General features: G+C 54.3%; 1 protein-coding gene across 3 annotated transcripts in view; it reads left to right on the forward strand.

Moving 5' to 3' along the window:
• Nmdar1 (glutamate ionotropic receptor NMDA type subunit 1) overlaps window positions 1-26,029 on the forward strand; it is a 117,183-nt gene that overhangs the window by 68,795 nt on the left and 22,359 nt on the right. For all 3 annotated transcript variants that reach the window (XM_037215021.1, XM_037215022.1, XM_037215023.1), the window contains exons 11-13: window positions 185-392; window positions 1,357-1,491; window positions 14,792-14,943. In XM_037215021.1, the coding sequence (XP_037070916.1) occupies window positions 185-392; window positions 1,357-1,491; window positions 14,792-14,943 (495 nt within the window). The remainder of the gene's footprint in view (window positions 1-184; window positions 393-1,356; window positions 1,492-14,791; window positions 14,944-26,029) is intronic.

Below are 26,029 nucleotides of genomic sequence, written 5' to 3' on the forward strand. Positions count from 1 at the left end.
TGCCTAGTTGACTGAATGGAATGAAACGCGACTGTTGGGGTAAGGGCGGCTCCGACTAATGTGGCCTGATATCCTTTTTCACTACGCTTCCCTGTATCGATGAACCAACGCGGCTAAATGGCCTCTTCGGTGAAGAGTCGATGTGGCGAGACATTTCTGTTCACCAGCTATGGCCGTTGTGCAGAGCCTACGCCGAATGGACCTGAAGCTGGAGACAAGCAAGATCATCTGGCCGGGCGGAAGCAACGTGAAGCCGGACGGCGTGAAGATCCCCACCCACCTGAAGGTGCTGACGCTGGAGGAGCGGCCGTTCGTCTACACCCGCCGCCTAGAGCCTGGCCAGAGCTGCAGCGACGTGGAGACGCGCTGCCCTTGGCACAGCCACTCCGGCGGTACGTCCCATTACGCGACCCTGAGGCCGGTCCCGTCGTGGGGTCCGGTCTGGACAATGTGACCCTGAAGCCGGCCCCGACCGAGCGGACCGTGCGCCAGTGGGTCTAGTCTGGACAATGCGACCCTGAGACCGGCCCCGGCCAGGTGGGCCGTGCGCCAGGTGGGTCTAGTCTGGACAATGCGACCCTGAGACCGGCCCCGGCCAGGTGGGCCGTGCGCCAGTGGGTCTAGTCTGGACAATGCGACCCTGAGACCGGCCCCGGCCAGGTGGACCGTGCGCCGGTGGGTCTGCTCTTACGACGGCATCACTTACTGCTGGCTGACGGCTCGTCTGCTGTTCAAGCGTGTCCCGCTGTTTTCCCAACAGCTGTTCAGACGCACGTGTATGACATTTCTCTCAACGTCGGACAGCACCTGTAACCGAAAATGACACTTAAAATTAAAACTGCTTTGGAGATTGCTTGAAACGCCAGCTGACATACGAAATCGGAATGCGGTCTAGACCGGGGAGGAACTGGAGCTAGCTAGAAGTAATAGAACTACGTAGTAGGACTCAGCTTTTTTGTCTATTCTAAATACACTTATTTTTATGTTCAAGATGATGATCTAATCAAGATATCTGTCACTTTTATCTTGTTTATGTTGGTGTAATTGACTGCGCAACGTCATCAGAGCTGTTCTGGCTGTACCGGCGAGAGAGATCAGAGAGCTGTTCTGGCTGGACCGGCGAGCGAGATCAGAGAGCTGTTCGTGTGATTTGAGAAGTTGAGACCTATTCTACTGTTGCTGCCACCCGCCCGGGAGCCAATGTTGTTATGCAGCTCGTAACGTAGGAGTGAGCGAATGTGACAGCACATTGTAGTGGAATGGCAGTGGCATGGCTCGCTGCTGGTGGCGGCTTGTTGCCCCAGGAGGAATACGCATGGTCGCACTCTGACAGAGCTTTAAACCTGACATCCTCAGAAAGCGTGGAGTTTTGCTGCTGGGGCTACTGCATCGACCTGCTGAATAAACTGTCAGAGCGCGTCAACTTCACCTTCGATCTGTTCCTGTCGCCTGACGGCGAGTTCGGCACCTTTGAGGCCAAGAACATGACAGGTAAGTGACGTCTTTTCGGTGATGTTGCAGCTGGCCCGTCAGCTGTAGACGTCACCGCGTCATGTTTTGGTTGACTCGAGTTACCAAGCAAGCGATCTTCTACCAAAGATCAGAGCGCGTAGCATTACTGCCAACACGCGCACACACAAGATGGAACCGCCTATCGAGAATGCCTACCTTTGCCATTGAAATAATCTGTGTTATTCGTGCAGGACTGTTCGTGGCAAAATGGGGAAGCGTCAACTTCTCCGTTTCATGATTATCGCGAATGTTTACCTGTGTGCTAATTTTGAGTGTAATGGACTGTTTCTAAACCTCACTTCATGAATGCGGACACTCACAGCGGCTTTCCGCTATCGTGCTTGTTCTTGAGAAACCTTAGATATGAATTCCTTTTGGCTAAGTTGACATCGCGACCTAGATTTTTCTGGGAAGTGACTTGGACAGCGCCAAGATAACACCAAATTCATCAGGTGCATGATGCATCACATTTAGTATCTAGTGAAATTGTTTTTAACGATGCCACCATGTGGTCAGGCATGGTCGAAGTGTTACATGGCATTTCAATGTGATGGCTGGCTTGCCAAGTTAAAGGTGTACGTTCGTCATGGTCCGGTACCATCGTTGCTTTCGAAACAAAATCGAGCAGCCATCCTGAAAAAGATCGCCAAAACAAACGGTGCTGTTCTTCAATTCGTCGCTGATTGTCTCGTCACATGAAGCTTCCGGTAAACAGCTGAAATTGCTGTTACGTGGAGACACCGGTGAGCAGCTGACGTTGCTGTTACGTGAAGCCGCCGGTGAGCAGCTGAGGCTGCTGTCACATGAAGCCGCCGGTGACCACCTGAGGTGGCTGTTACGTAAAGCCTCTGGTGACCACCCGAGGCTGCTGTCACGTGAAGCCACCGGTGACCACCTGAGGTGGCTGTCACATGAAGCCACCGGTGACCACCTGAGGTTGCTGTTACGTGAAGCCTCTGGTGACCACCTGAGGTGGCTGTTACGTAAAGCCTCTGGTGACCACCCGAGGCTGCTGTCACGTGAAGCCTCTGGTGACCACCCGAGGCTGCTGTCACGTGAAGCCTCTGGTGACCACCTGAGGTGGCTGTTACGTGAAGCCTCTGGTGACCACCCGAGGCTGCTGTCACGTGAAGCCTCTGGTGACCACCCGAGGCTGCTGTCACGTGAAGCCTCTGGTGACCACCCGAGGTGGCTGTTACGTGAAGCCACCGGTGACCACCTGAGGTGGCTGTTACGTGAAGCCTCTGGTGACCACCTGAGGTGGCTGTTACGTGAAGCCTCTGGTGACCACCCGAGGTGGCTGTTACGTGAGGCCACCGGTGACCACCTGAGGTGGCTGTTACGTGAAGCCTCTGGTGACCACCTGAGGTGGCTGTTACGTGAAGCCTCTGGTGACCACCTGAGGCTGCTGTTATGTGAAGCCTCTGGTGACCACCTGAGGCTGCTGTTATGTGAAGCCTCTGGTGACCACCCGAGGCTGCTGTCACGTGAAGCCTCTGGTGACCACCCGAGGCTGCTGTCACGTGAAGCCTCTGGTGACCACCCGAGGTGGCTGTTACGTGAAGCCACCGGTGACCACCTGAGGTGGCTGTTACGTGAAGCCTCTGGTGACCACCTGAGGTGGCTGTTACGTGAAGCCTCTGGTGACCACCCGAGGTGGCTGTTACGTGAAGCCACCGGTGACCACCTGAGGTGGCTGTTACGTGAAGCCTCTGGTGACCACCTGAGGTGGCTGTTACGTGAAGCCTCTGGTGACCACCTGAGGCTGCTGTTATGTGAAGCCTCTGGTGACCACCTGAGGCTGCTGTTATGTGAAGCCTCTGGTGACCACCCGAGGCTGCTGTCACGTGAAGCCTCTGGTGACCACCCGAGGCTGCTGTCACGTGAAGCCTCTGGTGACCACCTGAGGTGGCTGTCACGTGAAGCCTCTGGTGACCACCCGAGGCTGCTGTCACGTGAAGCCTCTGGTGACCACCTGAGGTTAAGCCGTGAACCACCTAGGTGCTGTCACGTGAAGCCACCGGTGACCACCTGAGGTGGCTGTTACGTGAAGCCTCTGGTGACCACCTGAGGCTGCTGTTATGTGAAGCCTCTGGTGACCACCTGAGGTGGCTGTTACGTGAAGCCTCTGGTGACCACCTGAGGTGGCTGTTACGTGAAGCCTCTGGTGACCACCTGAGGTGGCTGTTACGTGAAGCCTCTGGTGACCACCTGAGGTGGCTGTCACGTGAAGCCACCGGTGACCACCTGAGGTGGCTGTTACGTGAAGCCTCTGGTGACCACCTGAGGTGGCTGTTATGTGAAGCCTCTGGTGACCACCTGAGGTGGCTGTCACGTGAAGCCACCGGTGACCACCTGAGGTGGCTGTTACGTGAAGCCGCCGGTGACCACCTGAGGTGGCTGTTACGTGAAGCCTCCGGTGACCACCTGAGGTGGCTGTTACGTGAAGCCACCGGTGACCACCTGAGGTGGCTGTCACGTGAAGCCACCGGTGACCACCTGAGGTGGCTGTCACGTGAAGCCACCGGTGACCACCTGAGGTGGCTGTCACGTGAAGCCACCGGTGACCACCTGAGGTGGCTGTTACGTGAAGCCACCGGTGACCACCTGAGGTGGCTGTCACGTGAAGCCACCGGTGACCACCTGAGGTGGCTGTTACGTGAAGCCACCGGTGACCACCTGAGGTGGCTGTTACGTGAAGCCTCTGGTGACCACCTGAGGTGGCTGTTACGTGAAGCCTCTGGTGACCACCTGAGGTGGCTGTTACGTGAAGCCTCTGGTGACCACCTGAGGCTGCTGTTATGTGAAGCCTCTGGTGACCACCTGAGGTGGCTGTTACGTGAAGCCTCTGGTGACCACCTGAGGTGGCTGTTACGTGAAGCCTCCGGTGACCACCTGAGGTGGCTGTCACGTGAAGCCACCGGTGACCACCTGAGGTGGCTGTTACGTGAAGCCTCCGGTGACCACCCGAGGTGGCTGTTATGTGAAGCCGCCGGTGACCACCTGAGGTGGCTGTTACGTGAAGCCTCCGGTGACCACCTGAGGTGGCTGTTACGTGAAGCCTCTGGTGACCACCTGAGGTGGCTGTCACGTGAAGCCACCGGTGACCACCTGAGGTGGCTGTCACGTGAAGCCACCGGTGACCACCTGAGGTGGCTGTTACGTGAAGCCTCTGGTGACCACCTGAGGTGGCTGTTACGTGAAGCCTCTGGTGACCACCTGAGGTGGCTGTTACGTGAAGCCTCTGGTGACCACCTGAGGTGGCTGTTACGTGAAGCCTCTGGTGACCACCTGAGGTGGCTGTTACGTGAAGCCTCTGGTGACCACCTGAGGTGGCTGTCACGTGAAGCCTCTGGTGACCACCTGAGGTGGCTGTTACGTGAAGCCTCTGGTGACCACCTGAGGTGGCTGTCACGTGAAGCCACCGGTGACCACCTGAGGTGGCTGTTACGTGAAGCCTCTGGTGACCACCTGAGGTGGCTGTTACGTGAAGCCTCTGGTGACCACCTGAGGCTGCTGTTATGTGAAGCCTCTGGTGACCACCTGAGGTGGCTGTTACGTGAAGCCTCTGGTGACCACCTGAGGTGGCTGTTACGTGAAGCCACCGGTGACCACCTGAGGTGGCTGTCACGTGAAGCCTCTGGTGACCACCTGAGGTGGCTGTTACGTGAAGCCTCTGGTGACCACCTGAGGTGGCTGTCACGTGAAGCCTCTGGTGACCACCCGAGGTGGCTGTTACGTGAAGCCTCTGGTGACCACCTGAGGTGGCTGTCACGTGAAGCCTCTGGTGACCACCTGAGGCTGCTGTTATGTGAAGCCTCTGGTGACCACCTGAGGTGGCTGTTACGTGAAGCCACCGGTGACCACCTGAGGTGGCTGTTACGTGAAGCCACCGGTGACCACCTGAGGTGGCTGTTACGTGAAGCCACCGGTGACCACCTGAGGTGGCTGTTACGTGAAGCCACCGGTGACCACCTGAGGTGGCTGTTACGTGAAGCCTCTGGTGACCACCTGAGGTGGCTGTTACGTGAAGCCTCTGGTGACCACCTGAGGTGGCTGTTACGTGAAGCCTCTGGTGACCACCTGAGGTGGCTGTCACGTGAAGCCTCTGGTGACCACCTGAGGTGGCTGTTACGTGAAGCCTCTGGTGACCACCTGAGGTGGCTGTTACGTGAAGCCTCTGGTGACCACCTGAGGTGGCTGTTACGTGAAGCCACCGGTGACCACCTGAGGTGGCTGTTACGTGAAGCCTCTGGTGACCACCCGAGGCTGCTGTTATGTGAAGCCTCTGGTGACCACCCGAGGCTGCTGTTATGTGAAGCCTCTGGTGACCACCTGAGGTGGCTGTCACGTGAAGCCTCTGGTGACCACCCGAGGCTGCTGTTATGTGAAGCCTCTGGTGACCACCCGAGGCTGCTGTCACGTGAAGCCGCCGGTGAATAGCTGAGGTGGCTGTTACGTGAAGCCTCTGGTGACCACCCGAGGCTGCTGTTATGTGAAGCCTCTGGTGACCACCCGAGGCTGCTGTCACGTGAAGCCGCCGGTGAATAGCTGAGGTTGCTGTTACGTGAAGCCGCCGGTGAATATCTGAGGTTGTTGTTACAAGGAGACGCCGGTGAGTAGCTGAGGCCGCTGCTTCGGCACTAAAGACCGTGGCATACTGTGCGCATGTGTGGTAGCGCACTCCCGACTATACGGGCTGAGATGGAGGTCATTCTTCCACTGGTCCTTGAGTACGGTATTACCGCAAAGGACCGTCATCCTTTCCCTCGTGAGCACAGAGACAGATTGTCTGCTCCTTAAGTGGTGTGCCGATCTCAAGATGGCCGCCTGGCAATGCTGTGCCGGGTACTCGGGAATCCATCCGAGTGTAGTGGCCTACCCGCTGGATGGTATCGGATAAGACTGTATCAGTACGATCGTCCTCTTGACCTTTGGACTTCGTGCAACTGGGTCGGGAGCATCAGGGTCGCTAGAGTGGTCTGCCCCGGTCTTCGAAGGGACTGTTTCCGGGTCGATGGCGCCAGCGTGGTCTCAGCGGGAGCACCGATTGCAAGTTGATCCGCTGGACGACTTCCAGGAGGACGTCTGCAGCCGGTGTTCAGGCGATGGGAGTACTGATTCAGTGTTGAGTTGTCTGCTCTGATTAGCCCACGATGTCGTCGCCGAGCAGCAAGGAAATGACACTGAATACTCAAAGTAATTTAGTACCAAGTTTATAGCACACATCAAGAGGACTTCATAGACATAGTAAAGTCAACTTCAAATGTATCTAGCTGTCCAGTCGAAGTCCAGTGTCTGCTTTAGAGTGTCGGCCATGAGCAGCTTCGGCTGGTGGTGGTGTAAGTCACGATCCGCCTTACGAACGGAGGACGGACGGCGCAGGGCGCGGCGTGCGGCGTGAGCTGGCGAGACCGTCGGCTGGCCCTCCGTCTTCATCTCGGCAATCCGCGAGCTCCGGTGGGATCCGGCCGAGTCCGAAGAGCTTTACTCAAATCCAATCCAAACGGCGTCGTTAGTCCCAGTCCAAGCTCGGTTGCCTTGTGTCCAACATTCCCCAATGTGGGTCTAGGTGTGGGTTGGGTCCTTAGTGTGGAACAATGCAGGCTGCGAACGGGCTCAAATCAAAAGATTTTCGTAGGAGTCTCCTATTTGTCTGCGTTAACCGGTTGCGGTTTTGATAGGCTTAGAAACATATAATAAAGCGCGTCTTTTCCAGCGATTTTTGGGCCACGGTGGTGTTCTTTAAGGAGTGACTAGCACGTCCCTGGCCGTGCGGAACGTTGTTCCCTTGCTCCTAGATTATCTGTTTGTCGATCATCATTTGATGACCTGTATGTCACTGACTGTGCGCAACGTTGTTCGTTCCTAGATGATCTGTTTGTCGACGCTTTGGCTAGTTTTGGCTGACGTTGGGCTCAGAACTAGATGGAAAAATAGCTTGCGAAAGCAATAGTTGTGAAAAAGTTCGAAAGAACGTTGTTCTCCACAGGGCACGATCCCACGTAGCGTCTCGTACAAGAAGCGCTCTGGGGCAAATGTCTCACATCGTTTTGTTGAGCACTTCCTTCCGGGAGGGGGATGGAATATCACCCGTTTCCACACGGACGAGTCTAGCGGCGCGTCGTTTGAACCCGCTCGCTGGGGCGGCGACTGAACCAGATCTGACGCCCGCAATAGACCTTTACAGATACTAACCAATTGTCATAAACTGACTCGTTCAAATCACCGAGAGGCTCTTAGTACGGACTGTGTTTCAGCTCCTAACGATGTGTTTTCTGAACGTGGCTGGGTTGTCCAGTTTCATGACACTGGTTTTCTAGCGACACCAGATAGCTTGACTCCCTTCTAAGATATTTTTTCCTGAAGGACAGCCCGGTGCGTCCTTATCGACACTCACCAATGCAATTTTCTCGAAGGGATTTTTGGAACGGCTTTTGTGCTCCGCACCCCCTATGCAGATGCGGCACCGCACTGAGCGTTGCTGGGCGCTCTCCGTGTTCACCAGTAGCGTGGCACAAGCAGGCGGCGACCGGTGGCGCCGAGTTGCCACGCACCGCACAGCAGCCAGCATTTGATGCAGACGCATCTGCGCCGTACTTCATGCCGCGCCGCTCTTGTCCATGCTTTCAGCAGGGGCGTGTTCACATAGTTAGCTCTGAAGGCACCTGACCCACCCCCTTCCAAATTAGGTACATCTTAGATATATGCACGATAGATTTTGACCCTAAAAATATCGCAGGAGGTAGTAGACACGTAAAAATTGATAGATCAAGAGCGCGCGATGCTGTTCTACCCAATGCAATAGATTTTATGCCCCTTAAGCGCACAGCATTAGGTTTTCAGTGACAAATTTTTAATCGTGCCCTTCCCCACTCCCATCCTGCATACACCCTTGGTTATCTGACTTCTCACTCTAAACTCTTTTGAGACAACAAATAATTGACGAGTTTCGGGAACGAAGTCCAGCGTCACGAATCATTCATGTTGTCAGATCGATTCCCGCCAAACTCCTTTCACGTTGGGTTATGTAAGCAACAGGCGGCGGCTTCCGTCGGGTTATGTAAGCATCAGGGGGCGGCTTCCGTTGGGTTATGTAAGCATCAGGCGGCGGCTTCCGTTGGGTTATGTAAGCAACAGGCGGCGGCTTCCGTTGGGTTATGTAAGCATCAGGGGGCGGCTTCCGTTGGGTTATGTAAGCAACAGGCGGCGGCTTCCGTTGGGTTATGTAAGCAACAGGCGGCGGCTTCCGTTGGGTTATGTAAGCAACAGGCGGCGGCTTCCGTTGGGTTATGTAAGCAACAGGCGGCGGCTTCCGTTGGGTTATGTAAGCAACAGGCGGCGGCTTCCGTTGCGACGCATTTGCAATGGCGACGCGGTGCAGCACTGTTGATCTGGGCCACGCCTGAGCGGCGCTAACCCGCCCGAATGCCACACCCGATCAAAGCCTCACCCACTAGGGCTCATGGAAGGCCCGAGCCTTAGCATTGAATGGATGGAATTGGCATGCGGGGACACGTGACATTCGATCCTTCGTCTGTACACGTGGTTGGAATGTCCCGTAACATGGGCCGATTGATTTCCCCAGAAAACCTAGAATTTAAGTTGCAACCACTTATACTGCCTGCAGATGGGTAAAGCCCTCACAACAAAGGAAATCTCTATGACGGATACTGCCAGTCCTTGGTAAATGTGTCACTCGCCCACAATATTATCGTGTAATCAATTCAGCACAGGATCATGTTCATGAAGCTGACTGATGATTTCTTAATGTATCATGTAGCATACTGTAAACTAACAAGTTAAACCCTCTCTCAGATTAGGGGAAGAGGGCGAATTTGGCCTGGAAGGTTTCTGGAGGAGACCCCTCCGGCATGTCGCACAATTGCTCCCAAACTTTCGATATATTTTGGGGCATTCATTGCGCGTGTTTCGAATTAATTCTAGTTTCGAGCAACGTTTTTTGTTAGGAACAATGGACGAAGATAAACGGACGGCGCGGGCGGCGGTGCGACACTTAGATTAACGGAGCTCTGTATGATAAATATTTGCTCAAAACACTTAAAACTGCATATCTTTGTGCATGGAATAATCAAAGCAGCATGCTCGTTTGGGTGTGGTGGTACCTTAGCATATGGTCTCGTTCATACGAGCACGGAAAACTGAAAATGTTTGATTTTCAGGGAAATTTGGCCGTTGGCATGTTTTTTATCTAGGAACATGCAACTTCATGCCAGTCACCAGATCCAGTTCGGACCAATCTACTGTTGGTCTCAACTGTCGGTCTACTGGTGGTCTCTTTATTTGTGTGGGTCTAACTACCTTAGTTTCGAAACGCCCTGGGGAGGGGCGCATCGACCCCCCACCCCCTTCATTCTACGTTATGAAAAACGGCGAATCAGAGTGAGACTAATAGATGATCCATGACGAAACACTCATCATGCACTCAATGTTATTTTCACTGGTGTTGGCTTTATTGCATTACCGTGACAGCGAAGGAAAGAGGATGTCTAAAACAAGTCTGGCAGAGATCATTTGATGAAAAATGAGAAGGTATTGCATGCACGCGCATTAACACTAAAGGCATCCCAGTCTTCAAAATCTGTCATCAACCACTTGGCTACAAAGTTTTCAAGAGATCCAGCATCACCATTAGCAGTTGGTTATTGTTCCGTTTTCGCAATTTCGTCGACATATACCTCGCAAAAGTGTCCATGTTTGCCACTGATCATGTGCGGTAAATGGGGCGGTTTTTCGCCGCTGCGCAGTCACCTTCCCTGCTTGCCAGCGCGCCCGCCTCGTGAGCCGGACGGCGGCCGTCGGCGGTGGACGCCGCTGCGTCCGCCGGCCAGAGCCCACACGCCCGTCGGCGGTATGCAGCAGTCATCGCCGACAGGTCCCTGGGGCCGAGCTGCCTAATGTCGGACGGCGAGCCGACGCCGTATCGACGCCCGGCCCGGACGCACAGCGGGACGGCCGCGCTCGCCGCCGGCCGTAACCGCACGCTGGGCTAGAGCGCGCCACCGCGCGACGCCGGGCCATGCGCCGCTGATGGTCCGGTATGACAGCGACCTGGCTATGTACCGCGCGTGTCCGCACACTGGGCTGGCGCGCTCAGCACGGCCAGAATAGCACGCTCTGTCCGTCCAGAGTCGTCTGCATTGTGGGAACATGACCCGGGAAAGGTCACTGTCAGCGAGGTCTGGGAGGCCGGCCTGCACCGCACGTGGAGCGCGCGCGCCGAGCCGGGCCGGCGCCGCCTGCTTGCAGCCGTCTGACCGGCCACGCCCTTGCCAAGAGTAGCACGGCGAGTGGCGGCAGACAGCAGACCGACCTGAGCGCTGACGGCTGCGTCTGAGGCCCGGCCGCGTGGCCGCCTGTGGCGTTCTGGCCGGGGTGCAGAGGGGCGCGTCTGAGGCCCGGCTGTGTGGCCGCCGCAGCGCGAAGTCCATCGCCGATGAAAGGGGCTGGCGGGATGTGAGGAGCGAGGGTCGACGCCAAGGGTTTGGCAAGCATTCAATCGAGTGCGATTCTCGTCCTTTAAAACCGCTAGATTTTGGCAGCCCTGCCACGACAGCACGTCAAATGATACTGATGTAAGAGAAGATTACGTGTGAGTCATTTGGCATTGCCTTGGAAACGAAATGACGGTCCAATGTTTTCCGTAATAGTTCCGAAACGGTTTATCTTTGCTGTAAATCAAAATATACACTAGAAGGCACTGGTGCAAGGCGATTTTCCAGCTGATCATTGGCACTGTGCTGCTTTTCAATCGCAATCAACGTGCATGGCGTCGGTGACCTATGAAACGCAATCCGCATAAGACTGTGAGACAACGTAAAAATAGTTGTGTACGGGATCAAAGTAAAGCATTACGGTCGCATGCTTAACCATACTTTGTGTGGTTTGCATAGCAACTTGTGTATGTTGTTCAGGGTACGCATGATCAGATTACGTCAGATGCAAAAAATAAACTCGTAAGCCATACGTGAAAGTGACTTGTTCAAAATAGATACTATATGTGACATGCGACACATTTTGAAGAGGGTTAAAGGTAAAAAGTGTGTATGATTTCCGCAAACAAGTTCATATGTTAAACATGGTTACTAACATGTGGGGGATCGCTTTAGGCACTCACTATTATCCCTGAATGGGACGGCCAGCGGCCAGTGGTAGCGGCCATTCTTAACAGGCGTTCGGATGGGTGTCAAGTTGCCCCCCCCCCCCCCTCCAAAGGTTTTTCCAGAATGGTTTCCGAACAGCGCGGCGCAGTTGCGCTTAAGTTTGCAAAGCTGTACAAAATTGAATAGCAAATCGTTTAACATCAAAAATTTAGAGGTAGCTTGTAAGGTCGCTGACCTATAGCAGTATATCTCAAAGTCAGGCCATGGTTCCGGCGAAGTTAATTTCTAGGGAATCGTTCAATCTGATGCAACAGTGGAGTGTTGGACGAAGTCATACATCTCTAAGATGCTTTCTTAGGCAACAAAAACATTGAATGCGCAAATTGCATTGACCTAAGGGCAGGTATAGAGGTCAGACCAAGGTCAAAACCAGCCTGTTTTGTTGCTCTAGGGCTTGCTGTATGGGATAGTTTCTGATGCCCATTTCGAATTTATTTATAGCAGGAACCGCGTATTACGTCTTCCATGGACTTCTTAGAGGTCAGAATAGGTTATTGACCTGAAATGACCTAGGTCAACATATTGTTTTTAGAAACATACTCAAAGCAGTCTTGTATGATTTTGATCATCATAACCTTTAAAAGGTTAAAAAGTCACTGAATTCAACTGAGCACGTGAACCTGTGCTAAGATACTGTTATTTTGGTTCTGGAGGCACTTTGGAGACCAACCTGGCATTTCAATTTGTTTGACCTGATTTGACCCAAAGGTCATGACCTAGGAACCTCAAATTTTGTCTGAGGTAGATCATGTACAGATCAATACCCCCCGTGAATTTGGCGTTTCTAGCTCTCTTAGTTCCCGAGATCTCAAGGGGTCAAATTGACCCCTACCCAAGCGAATGGTATTTAGCCGGTCACCAGGGCGCGTGTTAAGGTCAGGGGACTTCAGAAAGTAGGAGGGTTCGTGCCGAGTATGACGGCACGTTGCACTTTCGCCTGGAAAGCTTGCCATTAACCTGCAGTTTCATATCGGTTGGAAGGGTCAGGGCTTACGCGAAAAGCACGGCTTAAGGTGTGCTGTGATCCCAGAAATGCGTGCATCAAAGAAGACTCGGACTGCAGATGAATAGATGTTTATGTATACACACACACACACACACACACACACACACACACACATATATATATATATATATATATATATATATATATATATATATATATATATATATATATATATATATATATATATATATATATGCGTAAATGCATATACATAACGAAATGTTATATGGTATACAGTATATGATATATTAGAATATATATGTATATATATATAATATATATATATATATATATATACACAAAAATGCCTTTTTAAAACTTACGAATATGAAAGACGCGAAAGATAGTGCTTCGATACTACAGTTTCTCCGATTGTTGTTGCTCTATTTTTTGGCTTTGAGCCTCTTCAGGGCAGGGTCGTAGCCAAGCATGCTGCCAAAGGGTAATGCCCCCCCCCCCCCCTCCCTGGTACAAACGCTCTAATTGAGACATTGAGCAGTTTCATGGGAAAGCAGTTGAAATACGAACAAATGGGACATTTGGCCATTCAGGGCACATTCACCCGTAACCTGTTGGCTCACTCACGCCAGCGACCGAAGGAGGGCAATGAGAGTGACGCCGGCCAGCAGCACTGGACAATGCTGTTCAGGTTTCCGGTAACGTCGACTGGCGCTTGGTCGAAGCCCTGCCTTGTTGTCGTTTGTACGCTTGGGATGTATGTTTTCTGCGTGGGAATGATGCATCCATAACGACCCCCGCTTCGAAGGTTTCCTCTCACCCTCTTATTCCGATGCGATGTCGGCAAGCGTTTTCTGCCGCCGCAGATTTTAAGCGAGTCCTGCCGACGCGCGACTTGAGCTGATTGGTTGCGTGATGCAGTGGTGCGTCGCCAGACGGCGCGTACGCCGCTTTGGTCGCCGGCTCCGGCACTCAAATCGTCGCGACGTTTGAGTTTTCAGACGCTCTGAGTGGGGCATTCGTGCCGATCTAGCACAAACATTTGGTGAGGTATTTCGTCGTAGAGAGTCGGAACCAGCGGAGCCGAGGTCTACCCGACTATCACTGTGCGCCGACGGCAGCTGTTTATCATAAAATGCTCTCCCTCGACGCGTCTGCTACATTGTTTGAGTTTGACGCGCGGGCGGGCGAGCCTCTGTCACTTGGCCACGTGCCATCGATAACTTTTTGATCTCGAAGTCTGTGACCGGTCTCCGGAAGTGCTCACTCTGACTTGCGCCGTTTGTCTTCATTCATGTCACGGTAAAACATGTGGAATAGGCCATCGATTACCGAAGGCAACATGCCGAGAGGAATGGCGCGCTGTCCTAGCTTATCACCGTCCCAGAAGCATCCAATTTTCAAGACACCACGCTCTGAGAAAATTGGCTCTTCAGCGTTTGGAAACTGCGTGTCCAAATTTACATTGCCTTTCGGAGATCGAGTTTTAAATGTTTCAATACGTGACGTCTTACTGAATAACCCGATGCAGGAATCTTGAACGAATTCGTGCATGCCCCGGTTCTGAAGACACGCCGCCGCTCCGTTTCTGCATTGCACTCTCCGTGTTCGACTTTTCCTCCTCTGCTAATGTGGATGTCGTGGGACTCCACGCCCTGGACATGCTTGTGATAGCAGACTGACGGGACGGAGTCTGGTCGTTTCGTCGCGTGTTCTGTCGGGACGAAGGGCTAGGGAAGAGGGCCGGGCTAACCGACGGACCGAAACGTTAACAGCGTATTGCCATGACCACCTGTACACTCTCGTCCATCAGGGCCTCGCATCAGCGCTCCTATATCTGTCTGTCCATGTGGACTCTTAGATAGCGTAGTCATATAGCCGCTTTTGTTTGTCCATGTGGACTCCGAGATAGCCTGGCCATATAGCCACATCCCTGTCCATGTGGACTCCGAGATAGCCTAGCCTAGTTTAATAGTAATATTTGTCTGTCCATGTGGACTCCTGAGATAGCCTAGTTTTATAGTATGATTTGCCTCTCCATGTGAGCGCTGAGATGGTGACCCCGTCTCTCTGTGTATTCCACCCCGGTGGGTCTCGGCCTGCGCCGCCTCACACCGCCCTCCGCATGCAGGCAAGAAGGAGTGGACGGGCCTGATCGGCGAGCTGGTGCGCGAGAGGGCCGACATGATCGCCGCGCCGCTCACCATCAACCCGGAGCGCGCCGCCGCCATCGAGTTCAGCAAGCCGTTCAAGTACCAGGGCATCACCATCCTGGAAAGGCGGGTAGGTGAAGCGGGCCGTGGCCGACTTTGTCCCCTCCTGTGAGCGAGGCTGCTGTCGTCGCGTCAGAGCAGACGCGTGAGGAGCGACAGCGTGGCTGGGCCACGAGTGTTGCGTGTGCGCCAGGCCAAGCGGCTGGGGCGGGCTGGCGGCGAGGGAGGGGCGGGTCACGAGCGGATCAGCTCACGCCATGCCGCGCCTGGGTGTGCGCGCCACGCCATGTCATGCGGCATTTTGCATGCACTGTATCTTAATGTTCCGCGATATCGTGCCCATTCCAAGTCGACAGCCAGATGAAATAAGCGAAACCAATCAGCATAACATGATACAACCGCCTGAAAAGACAGGCGCGTTCAGTCGGCAGGCACATCATCTGGCTGCGTCTTAGCATAGCCATCTTGGCCAGCAGCTCCTAGGTTCGTCGCTACATAAATTGGCTCACACCGTTATCATGAAATTTTGGGTGGCAGCCTGCTCTAGGCATCATGGACGCCTAACCTCAACTTAAACATCCCTGTATTTGTTCTGTGGATTGCTAGAGATGACCAGTAATGTCGTTAGCCTCCGGATCTTCACGGCACGCCGTGTACTACTAAAACCAGTTACGCTCAGCCCCGTTTTGGCGGCGTTTACGTTCATGACATTATAAGAAATCCGATCGGATGTGCCAGCTAACAGCTCCTGCAACCACACATAAAGAGGTGCCATTGTCCTGCATCCCGCCTGCGTCTGAAGCCTGGGAGGTGTCGCAAGATTGATCAATGGCCCTATCCTGAGCGTAACCTCGCGGGTCATCTAGCAGGATGGAAAATAAGGGTGGACGTGACGACACGCCCTGATGATCTGCCATAATGCTGTTCAGGAATGATGAGACTGCGACCTAGCTGTTCTGGCGCGAAGCAAAGTTGCTGCCTATAATCGTGGCGTAGAGCATAAGAACGTCTCACAAATTACGATGGTAAAGCCTGAAGTCCTTGTCCCACATGCACCACAATAGTGCCGACGTAAAATGTTAATGATAGAGGGGGGAGTAATGACTCCTCTCCTTCCCCTTCTTTTCTTCCGCTAATGTCGCACCGTGCTCTCTCAGGCACGGGATGATCCATTTAAGCATGTGGGGACAGGGAAAACTGTTGTCATGCAGTGAAAAAAATTGTTGGAACTGACAATTATTTTCTCTTCATAATCCTTGGGACCGCAGAAACCGCAGAGCCTGGCCATATATGACAGGTTCACTAAAATAAATGGCATAGCTGTCTTAGATACATGCTACATGAGTCAGACAGGGGTCCGGTCACGCAAGCAGAGTTTTCAACGTCGAGAATGACAAAGCCCTAAGGAACGAAAGAGTTGATAGCTTAGGAAAGGAGAAACGCACTTATCTTTAGGAAACCTTTAAAAGACAATTTTAACGATGGAAGTCGACTTTGCCACGAAAGTGTCTCTACGAATTGGACGCATTTTTCTGCGTCCAGAGGGGCGTGGCTGCTGTTGGCTGTACCATGAATGTCAGTACGCGGAGGACGGACCGGCCCAGTACCCCAGGTGCTTGTGACACTTATGGCTTCTGGTGCCTGTGACACCTATGGCTGGGACTTGACATGCACTCCCGAAACGGCCGCGCATTGAGTTAGAATGCACGTCAGCTGTTGCCAGATTTACTTCCGTTCTAGTTCAACAAGCAATTTTGCCCTATGCTCTTGCCTGACAAGATCGCGGAGGGTCGTGCGCACTGCTCGCTGCAGCGTCACAGCGCTCTGGCGGGCCTCAACATAGTCTTTGTTGTGCACCTTTTTCTCTCAGCTGCATTTAAATGGCTCGCAAATATGAAGGTAAAAATGACTGTCTGAAGTTATTTCCGTCTGTCATGGCTGGGTTGAACTGGGGTTTAACCATAAGTGGCTAGCGAATGAGTAAGGCCAACACCCCATCCAGGAAAGCGTGTGGTATTCGATTTAAAAATCACAAAGGATTATAATTTCTTTGCCGTGCAACTTGTACTAAATCACTGCAGTTGGTGAGTATCAAGTTCAGCAGAAATTTAACCGGTCTGTATGTCACAGGGTGGTGTTATGCCGAGCACGTATGGGGACAAAGCTGCTTCTCCGCTGCTAAATAAACTTGCGAGACATGTTAAAGATATTGCAATTTAAATCGCTCAATAATTATATCATGGTTCTGCCTGCGGCGAGAATGTATTAGATTTTATTTGTATGGTTCGACGACCATTGACGACTTAGTTCTCTAGCATTGATCTGTGTTACCGCGTTGGCAGCGTTGCGGCTAACCGGTCCGTGCAGCTCACGTTTATTTAGATGCGCGACAGCAACGTGAGCTAGTTGGCTTTTAGATTGGATGTGCCAATGCCAAAACAGGCGAGGGGAGAACAGTCACATTTTAACAGGCGCGTGTTGAAACCGCAATACCCAGACCCCTGATTAAACGGCTAGCGCTCAGTTACGGCAGTGTAGGTGGTGACCGCTGACCTCATGTCTCAAGAGGTCGTCCGTGGACATGTGGCGACAACGGCGTCTGCCTCACGGCCGGGGTGTCGAAGCCGTGACACGTGGACGCGGACCTGACACTGCCCCTGCGGCCTCCATCACGGGACACCTTGGCCAGGCCCGCGCGCCGCCCACCGGCCGTCTCGCCACCTGGTACTGGGGAGGGGCCGGGACGTAGAGGTCAGGCGGGAACGGGACGGCATGGTCTAATGGCATGGGGCATCGAGACCTACCCCTGGAATTGGCCGTCCGAGGGCAGACGCCGGGTCCCACGTGCCGTGTGCAGGAGGCGGACACGGCAGCGCTGATGACGGAACAGACAATCCACGGCACTGATAGCGATCACTTCCCGATTGAAGTGATTCATGTGCCCAACTTCAGTAGGTACGGACCACTCAAACGGTCCAAACTCAACAGAACTCATGCAGTTGGCGCATAACTCGCGGGTTATCAGTGCAGTTTGACGCCGAGAACTGTGTGAGAGTGCGAGAGGTCCCATCTAGCGCTTCCGCTTTCAACCCACACCTACCAAAACGTGCAGTTGGTTGGTGCTGGTTTTTTAAATTTGATTTGAACACTTTCATGACATGGATTTCTGAGATGAGAGCTCACGCTAAGCATTGATGGTTGTGTGAACCCTTTGCTTTCCAATCAGTCGCGAAATTCCAAGTCAAAGGCAAAGTTTGGTGGCGCGACTAAATGGGGCAGAAGGCTCGGCACGGTCCGAACTGTCCTTTGATGGCAACTGACTTTGGCGCGTCCGCTGCCACTGGTCGCAGATCTTACCTGTCAAGGTAAAAAAGCGACCACCGAAAGCGACTCGAACTCAACCCGACACGGTTGGGTGGATCGGACGGTAGCCGCTCTACCTAACTGAGCTATGGGGACGCACTGCTTCCCCCGCGCGGATGCTAGTGATCTGTTGCCAGCTGCCTCTTGGTGTCACGGCCCACTGTTTGTGGCTTGGCCGGGAGCCCTGCAAGATGGTGAGCAGCTGCATGCAACAGGGAGTATCGAGCACGCTGTCTCTCTCTCTCTATGTCTCTCCTCCTCTCTAAAGGAGAGAGAGAGCGATGAGAGAGAGAGAGCGAGAGAGACAGACGAGAGGAGAGGACGCGAGAAAGCGAGAGAGAGAGAGGAGAGGAGAGAGAGAGAGGAGAGAGGAGAGCGAGAGAGGAGAGAGAGAGAGAGAGAGAGAGAGAGAGAGAGGCGGAGAGGTAGAGAGAGATGATCGAGAGAGAGAGCGAGCGCGAGAGAGAGCGAGCGCTTCTCTTCGAGGAGAGAGTCGCTTCTTCTCTCTCTCTCTCTCTCTCCTCTCCCTTCTCTCTCTCTCTCTCTCTATTCTCTCTCTCTCTCTCCTCTCTCTCTCTCTCTCTCTCTCTCTCTATCTCTCTCTCTCTCTCTCTCTCTCTCTCTCTCTCTCTCTCTCTCTCTCTCTCTCTCTCTCTCTCCTTGCTCTTACTCTTGCTTTCGCTCTCGCTCTTGCTCTTGCTCTTGCTCTTGCTCTTTCCCTTAATCTTGCTCTTGCTTTCGCTCCTGCTCTTGCTCTCGTTCTCGCTCTCGCTCTCGGTCTCATTTCGCTCTTGCTCTTGCTCTTGCTCTTGTTCTTGCTCCTGCTTCTGCTCTTGCTCTTGCTCTCGCTGCTCTCGGTCTCGGTCTCGGTCTCGGCCTCGGTCTCGGTCTCGGTCTCGGCCTCGATCTCGTTCTCACCTCCAACACTCCGTTCACATTTTGATGGGCTGTGATGGAATATTATCAGCTCCCGGTACGCCAAACTCTGTGCGGAGCATGTGGCAAGGTGGCGGAACCGGAGAACTCAGGCGCAGTCGGCCGTCCGTGCTGCCCGAGCCGTTCTCTGGCCCACGCAGTGCTTTCTTCGCGTGGTGACCAGTTAGCGCCAGTTCTGACTATTAGTGCCTTCAGTGCTTTGCACCAGTGGCAATGAACGGGCGTGGACTGGTGACGTCGCGGAGCACACATCCGCGCGGCGCCCCGCACAAAGACAGAAATCGGTGCCGGGACGTCGAAGTGGGCGCATGTCAGGATCTCGCCCATTGTTGGCAATCAGGAGCCTATCCACTACTTCGGGTAAGCCCAAATGACCGGTGACGTAGGTACCTGGCTTATCGGCGACGTCACTCCTAAAACGCATTCCTTGCCTGGAGGAGATGCGAACTAAGTACATAAAATCGTAGGTATTTACATGGCGATGCACAACAACAGCCAGTGCATGTTGACAATCGTGACAATCTGCAAATGGGCCGGTCTCGATCACGTGTAGGGAAGAGTGGGGAGAGTTGCATCAGTGTTTACTGAGAGCTCTCCCATGCTATAACTGATGAGGTCAAAACTAATGTTTTAATATCTGCAGACAGATCTGCAGATCTACATATCTGCAGAGCCTGCACTCGCGCAAAGGCACTGGACCTTGCGAGTGTTCTCGCCCGGGCAAGAGCGGTGCCCAGTGATGAACGCGTCGCTGTGGCAGCGGCTGTGGCGCGTGCAGAGGCGCCTCCACGGCCCCGACGACGGGCTTTGCGAGACGCCCACCGCGACGCTGCTCGACGTGCGGTGAGTCCGGCCACATCGCCGTCGCCCGTCCGCAGCGTCGGACGGAAAACGGGTCGGGGGACGCCGCGTCAGCGTGAGCGTCGTCTCCCCGCCATTAACGGGCGCGCTGCCTGTCACCCGGCTGGAGGTGAACGAGCGGATGGTCAGCGTACTGGTGGACACGGGCTGCACGGACGCGCTCGTGCACACTGGCCGCTGCCAGCAATGGACACCACGGACGGTGAAAATGGCCACGATTAACGGCAAGGATCTCAGGTGCTGCGGGACCGGCAGCATAGTGGTCAATACCAAGGTCCGTCAAGTGACGCTCGAGGTCCTGGTAGCGCCGGACCGACCGCTGGGTGCTGACGCCGTGCTCGGCATGAGTGGCATTACTGCCCTAGGAGGCATCAGCGTGCGGACGCCGACAGACGTGCGGTTCTGTGCGGCGGCAGCTGTAACCCAGCGAGGCCTGGAGGTGGATGCGGCCGCCTTTACGGTGAGGTTTAGCGGCGAGCAGTAGGCTTGGACGGTCGCCCGGGAGTGGACGGACGGCACGGGACCAGAATGTCTACGCAACGTGGTGGCCGAGTACCCTGTGCCCGCGGACGCGCGGCAGGCGTACGACGTGGAGATCTGCGCATGGATCAGCAATGGCTGGCTGACGCCGTGAGACAGGCAGGTGGATGGACCGCCGCGCGGTCTGGTGCCGCTGATGGCGGTACGACAGGCAAACCAGGATAAGGTGAGACCTGTCCCGGACTATCGCGAGCTGAACAGCTTCGTTAAGGCCCACACGGCGGACGCGGACGTCTACGCCGACCAACTCCGAAATTGGCGGCGATATGGGACGCGCGACGCCGTGGAGCAGGCCTGCACGCGCAGGCCTGCTCGGCCTGCGCGTGCAGCTGGTGAAGGGGAAACTGCACTGCTCGCGGGACAATTGCGTCGCTGCGCCAGCCGAGCAGGTCACGCGGCGCGCTGTGTTCGCATGGTACGGGCGGCTGGTGGCCCATCTGCCCGTCAGCGGCTGGCTTCGCCCTGCTGTCGCTTGGATGAAGCGCAGGGTGAATGCTGTCACGCACGGGTGGGACGACGCCACCACGGACGTGGCACTCCTCTCCCAGATGTCTCAGACCACAGATCAACTGAGGATGAACGACCCGGCCCGCGGCCCGCGGCGTCTGACAGGTGAAAAGGCCGTCGTTTAGCTGGACGGCAGCGCCATCGCTGCAGGTGTGGTAACCGAGAGCCCAGATGACGGTGTGGTAGAGGATGCCTGCTAGCTGTGCCCTGAGACCACGATGTCAACACACATCAACATGGCGGAGCTAGGCGCGGCGGTGCGTGGGATCAGCCTGGCCATCGCCTGGGGGATGAAAATCATCGACCTCTGCACTGACTGCTACGGTTCATCGGTGGATTGACGACGCGCTGAGTGGCTGCGCACGTCTTCGCACCAAGGCGCATGGCGAAATGGTGATTCGACGGCGCGTTGACGTCATCCGGCAGTTGGTGGATGAACTGAGCTTGATGCTGACGGTCGTGCTAGTGCGCTCAGATGAAAACCGAGCGGATAATCTGACCCGTGTCCCAAAGGAATGGCTGCGCGGGACGCAGGTAGACGATGATGTGCCAGCTAGGATTGCGACAAGCACCGGGGTGCAGGCGTCGTGGGACGTGGCGAGAGCATGCGCGTCGGGTCCAGGGCGGCAGCTACCGCCGTACATGAGGGTGCTGAAGCGGCGAAGGGCGGCGATAGCATGGACATCGAGGCGCGGGTCATGGCTGCACACGAGAGTGCCGGCCATCCAGGAATCCACCGGACGCTGTACTTCGTGAGGCGCGGCGTAGCGCGGGAGGCGTCGCGAGCCGCCGTGCGGTCGGTTGTGGGTCGGTGCGATGTGTGCCGATCCATCGACCCAGTACCAACGCGGTGGCGGCATGGCTCACTGTACGTCCCCGACACATAGACACGTCTCGCGATGAATGTGGCCCACTACCAAGGTAGATCGTACCTGTCCCTGATAGACTACGGCCCGTCCCGGTATAGCCTGTGGCGGCAGCTGCCGTGCCGACGCAACAGAAGTCGTCCAACATCTAGAGGCGATCTTCTACGAGCGCGGTGCGCCGGCAAAAATTCTGGCGGACAACACGGTCTTCCGTTTCCGTCAGATGGCTGCTTTGGCGTCAAAGTGGTACACAGCTCTTTGCTCCCGGGCCGTCCACGAGCCGGGCGGTAACGCCATCGCGGAACGCGGTCATCGCAAGATAAAAGTGATCGCTGCGTGGCGACGTTGCGCCATTGCAGAGGCCGTGCACCCGTACAACATCACCTCGCGTTCTGGCCACTCTGCCGCGGACGCACCGGCCACTGGCATCTACCAGTACCAGATGCGAGACCGCGTGCAGCCCAGCCAGCGTGACACGGCCGATGACTCGCAGCGTCCACCGCCGGCGTCAGACGAGGCGCGGCAACGGCTCGGCAACTCCACCTTCCAACTTGGTGATCTCGTCTGGATGCGTCGCCGTGGTACGCGATGTACGGCAACATCTCGTCAAGGCGTCGTCACGCGGATCGTGTCATCACGAGTGGCCGAAGTAGATGGCGCACCGCGGCACGTACGGGATCTGCGGCCTCAGGCCGCAGATCCCGCACGTGCCAGGAAATACAGATCTGCGGCCTGCGGCCGGCACAGCGATGCATCACGATGTGACGCCAGTGAGAAGGAAGACGACGGACTCCTTATATCCTGCCGCGGACCCGTCACACCAGGACGCCTCCGGCGCAGTCGCTGACAACCCGGACAGCGTGGAGGACGCACCAACGGCGACTGGGATGGAATCAGTGGGTATCCTGGCCTGTCCTGGCCAGCCGGCGGAGGAAGTCGCGACGATGCCGCTGCGACGCAGCCAGCGTGTGCGCCGGCAGCCGAGCCGACTTTATGGACAGCGTGTCGAGTGATTGGATAGTATGAAACGTTGGTGTGAGTGTATGATCTTTGAACATCAGGGGTGGGTGTAGCGGTAAACCATGCCCCGGGACAGTGTGTCAACATGTAAGCCGAGTGGGGCGATGAATCATGTCTGAGTGAGGAGAACAGCGCGGCTCGGGGCAGTGCGTTATCCCGTAGGCACGCCGGCAGGAGTGCGTTACGGTGGCGCCGGCCAGTCGCACGCAGGTGGTGTTGCGGATATGAGTCTTGGAAGGAGCATAAGAGGTGCTGCTCGGGTGCGTGGGGTGAGTCTCTCCCTGTCTGCGTCGTGTGCGTCAGTTCACCGTTGCGTGTGAGGCAGTCCGACCGATAATTATCTTGATCATCGAATACAGAAGTTGCATCGCAAGCAAGCTGAATGTGTTACGACATGGATACCAAATGCGTAATTCGTCGTGATTGCAAAATATCAAAATATTTCGTAATTCGTCGTGATTGCAAAATATCAAAGTTTTGCCTTTGAATCGATCATCGCTCTTTTACGACCACTGCCACCTCGGTTTCAGTAGGTCAGGTGGAAATAATGGATCCGCGTAGATAATGTAAATCTCTCCTCGTTTTCTGGAAGACAGTAGGCCATGGCAATCGTGTCAGACAATGACATATTAATAGTGCATTGTATCACTGATACATGTTCCATGCACAGCTGATACAAAATGCACCGTCCGACTTTCTTGGAGGAAAGTTTGTGCTACTCCGAAATCCTTGACACGCAGACGCCAGATGTTTTCGCAGTATACGCGATGCACGCACTTCCCTTCCAGTCAGTACAGCATTCAACACACCTTGACACCGATCGTTATAGTTTTCAACGATATGCAGAACACCTATTTGTCGCGATCATCCCAAGACGCGTGCATGTATTTCGGCGGGAAGTACACCGAAAGGCGGGAGCTGCTGTGCGTCAGCCGAATGACTCAAGACTGCCACCCACGGCATAGATTTGTACTTAATTGTCCTGATGCTGCTTGGACATGATACAACTCACCCCATTCTTCCCTACCTAGATGGAACGATCAGTGACATTGTTTTTAACTACGTAAGTTGGTCACAACTGTGCGTTGTGATCATATCCAAGTGTGTCATTGTTACACTATGTTTTGATTTGATGTTTATTTTCTATTATGGACATTAAGCAGTACATAATATGAAGAGTGGATTGGCGCATAAGCGGAACCCTTAAATCTGAGCGCCTCTCCTAGCAATAACAAGATATGGTCATCACCGCCAGGGAACCCACGACACACCTGCCCACTCGCCCGATCCGTAAGTCGACACGGGCCAGGCGCCCGCCGCCACTCCAGTCTACACATAAAGCCGTCTAGGGCCGGCGGCGGACGCCCGGCCCGGCAACGTCACCCAGTGGCCCGTCTGTTGCCTGCGCCCGCTGGGAGTTTTTCAGGCGGATCGCTTGGTCTGAAAAAGAAATGTTTGGAAAATTTGTGATGCGTGCTGCCCATTACGATCCTGTAAACCGTTACCTGCGGGATAGATACTTAGTTGCTCGTTGTGAGTAAGCTCAGAAAAGTTTGGAATGATACGATCTGCTATACGTAGCATTGAAATTCGGACTTCATGATGGTGAGGACAGTTCAGTACGAAGTGTTAAGGGTCTTCATATGGATAGCCACATAATCAAGAGGCACTAGGTGTAGTTGGATCTTGAATTTCGAACAGGTGGCCATTCAGGCCTGACATTCCCAATCTCAGCCTAGTATTTAGGATGTTACCAAAGCTGTGATACACCGGATGCGCGGCCACACCGCGGCGCTGGTATATTTCCCGTTTGAAGGAACGAGAAGACTGGAGAGATAACACCTCAAGCGGGAGCTGGTTCCATCTTCTCGTAGTTTTTTTATAAATTTGATCCGCACCCTTTTGAATGGATGGATTTCTGGGATCAGCGCTCACACTAAGCCGCGCTTGTTGTGTGAGCTCTGACCCCCACCATCCGATCGCGCGATCCCAGGCAACGGCAGAATTTAGTGGCGAAAGCTTAACGTGCCGCAATGCTCGGCACGGTCCGTCCCGCCCTCTGACGTCAACTGACCTTTAGCGCGAGCGCTGCCACCGGCCGCAGACCATACCTGTGAAGGGCAAACAGCGAGCGCCCTAAAGCGACTCACCCAGCCACGAGCCCACCCAGCCACGGGTGGGTGGATCGGAAGGCAGGCGCTCTAACCAACTGAGCCACCGGGACGGACAATTTGGTTGATGGAATATAGGATTTTTGGTATGTTTAGGTTCCGTTCGGTGGTAATGTGAGTGTCATTGCATTGCGCAGTGGGCGTCCTGTTGCAAATGCTCGCGTGTCAGGTAGAAGTGCAGTGGCGTTTGTTGGCATTGGATGTTGGTTGTGTATGATGGTATGGAACAGCGTCAGTTTGTGCATGTTTCTCTGTGACTTGAGAGTGTTCCATCCCAAATCGTCCGACAGTGCGCGAGTGGATGTTCTGTAGAATGCACCGGTGATTAGTTTTGCTGCTCTGTACTGCAATCTGTCAAGTCTTAGGGAGTCGCTGGTTGTCAAAAGTCCGTCGTATAAAACGTCACATTAATCAAACAAAGGAAGGATGTAAGTCGTATATATGTCGCTGAGGACATGCCGAGGCAGAAGTCGCGATAGTGGGTAGAGAGGTCCAAGGGCTCTACTGATTCTGGAGATGGTGTCATTAACATGCTGATGAAAGTGCAAATCAGTGGATATCGTTAGGCCAAGGTGTTTGTGGCTTGTAACGGAAGGAATTACTCGGGCATCAAATGCCAGCTGCGGTGGGTTATGTGTGTTTCTGTTGGTGAATGTTTGTTGAATTGTTTTCGTGGCGTTGAACGTGATGACCCAGTCTTTGCCGAACTCCTGAATGATATGTAAGTCCTGTTGGAGTGCCGCTTGTACGGTAACTGGGTCGTGTGAGTGAGCTGAGTATAGTGTAGTGTCGTCGGCAAAGAACAATATGTCATTATCAGTCTTGTCGGCTAGGTCGTTAATATCTATAAGCACAAGGAGAGGTCCTAGAGCAGACCCTTGCGGGCACCCAG

Source organism: Pollicipes pollicipes, unplaced genomic scaffold, assembly GCF_011947565.3.
Source record: "Pollicipes pollicipes isolate AB1234 unplaced genomic scaffold, Ppol_2.1 Scaffold_3447;HRSCAF=4054_pilon_pilon_pilon, whole genome shotgun sequence".
Taxonomy (NCBI): domain Eukaryota; kingdom Metazoa; phylum Arthropoda; class Thecostraca; order Pollicipedomorpha; family Pollicipedidae; genus Pollicipes; species Pollicipes pollicipes.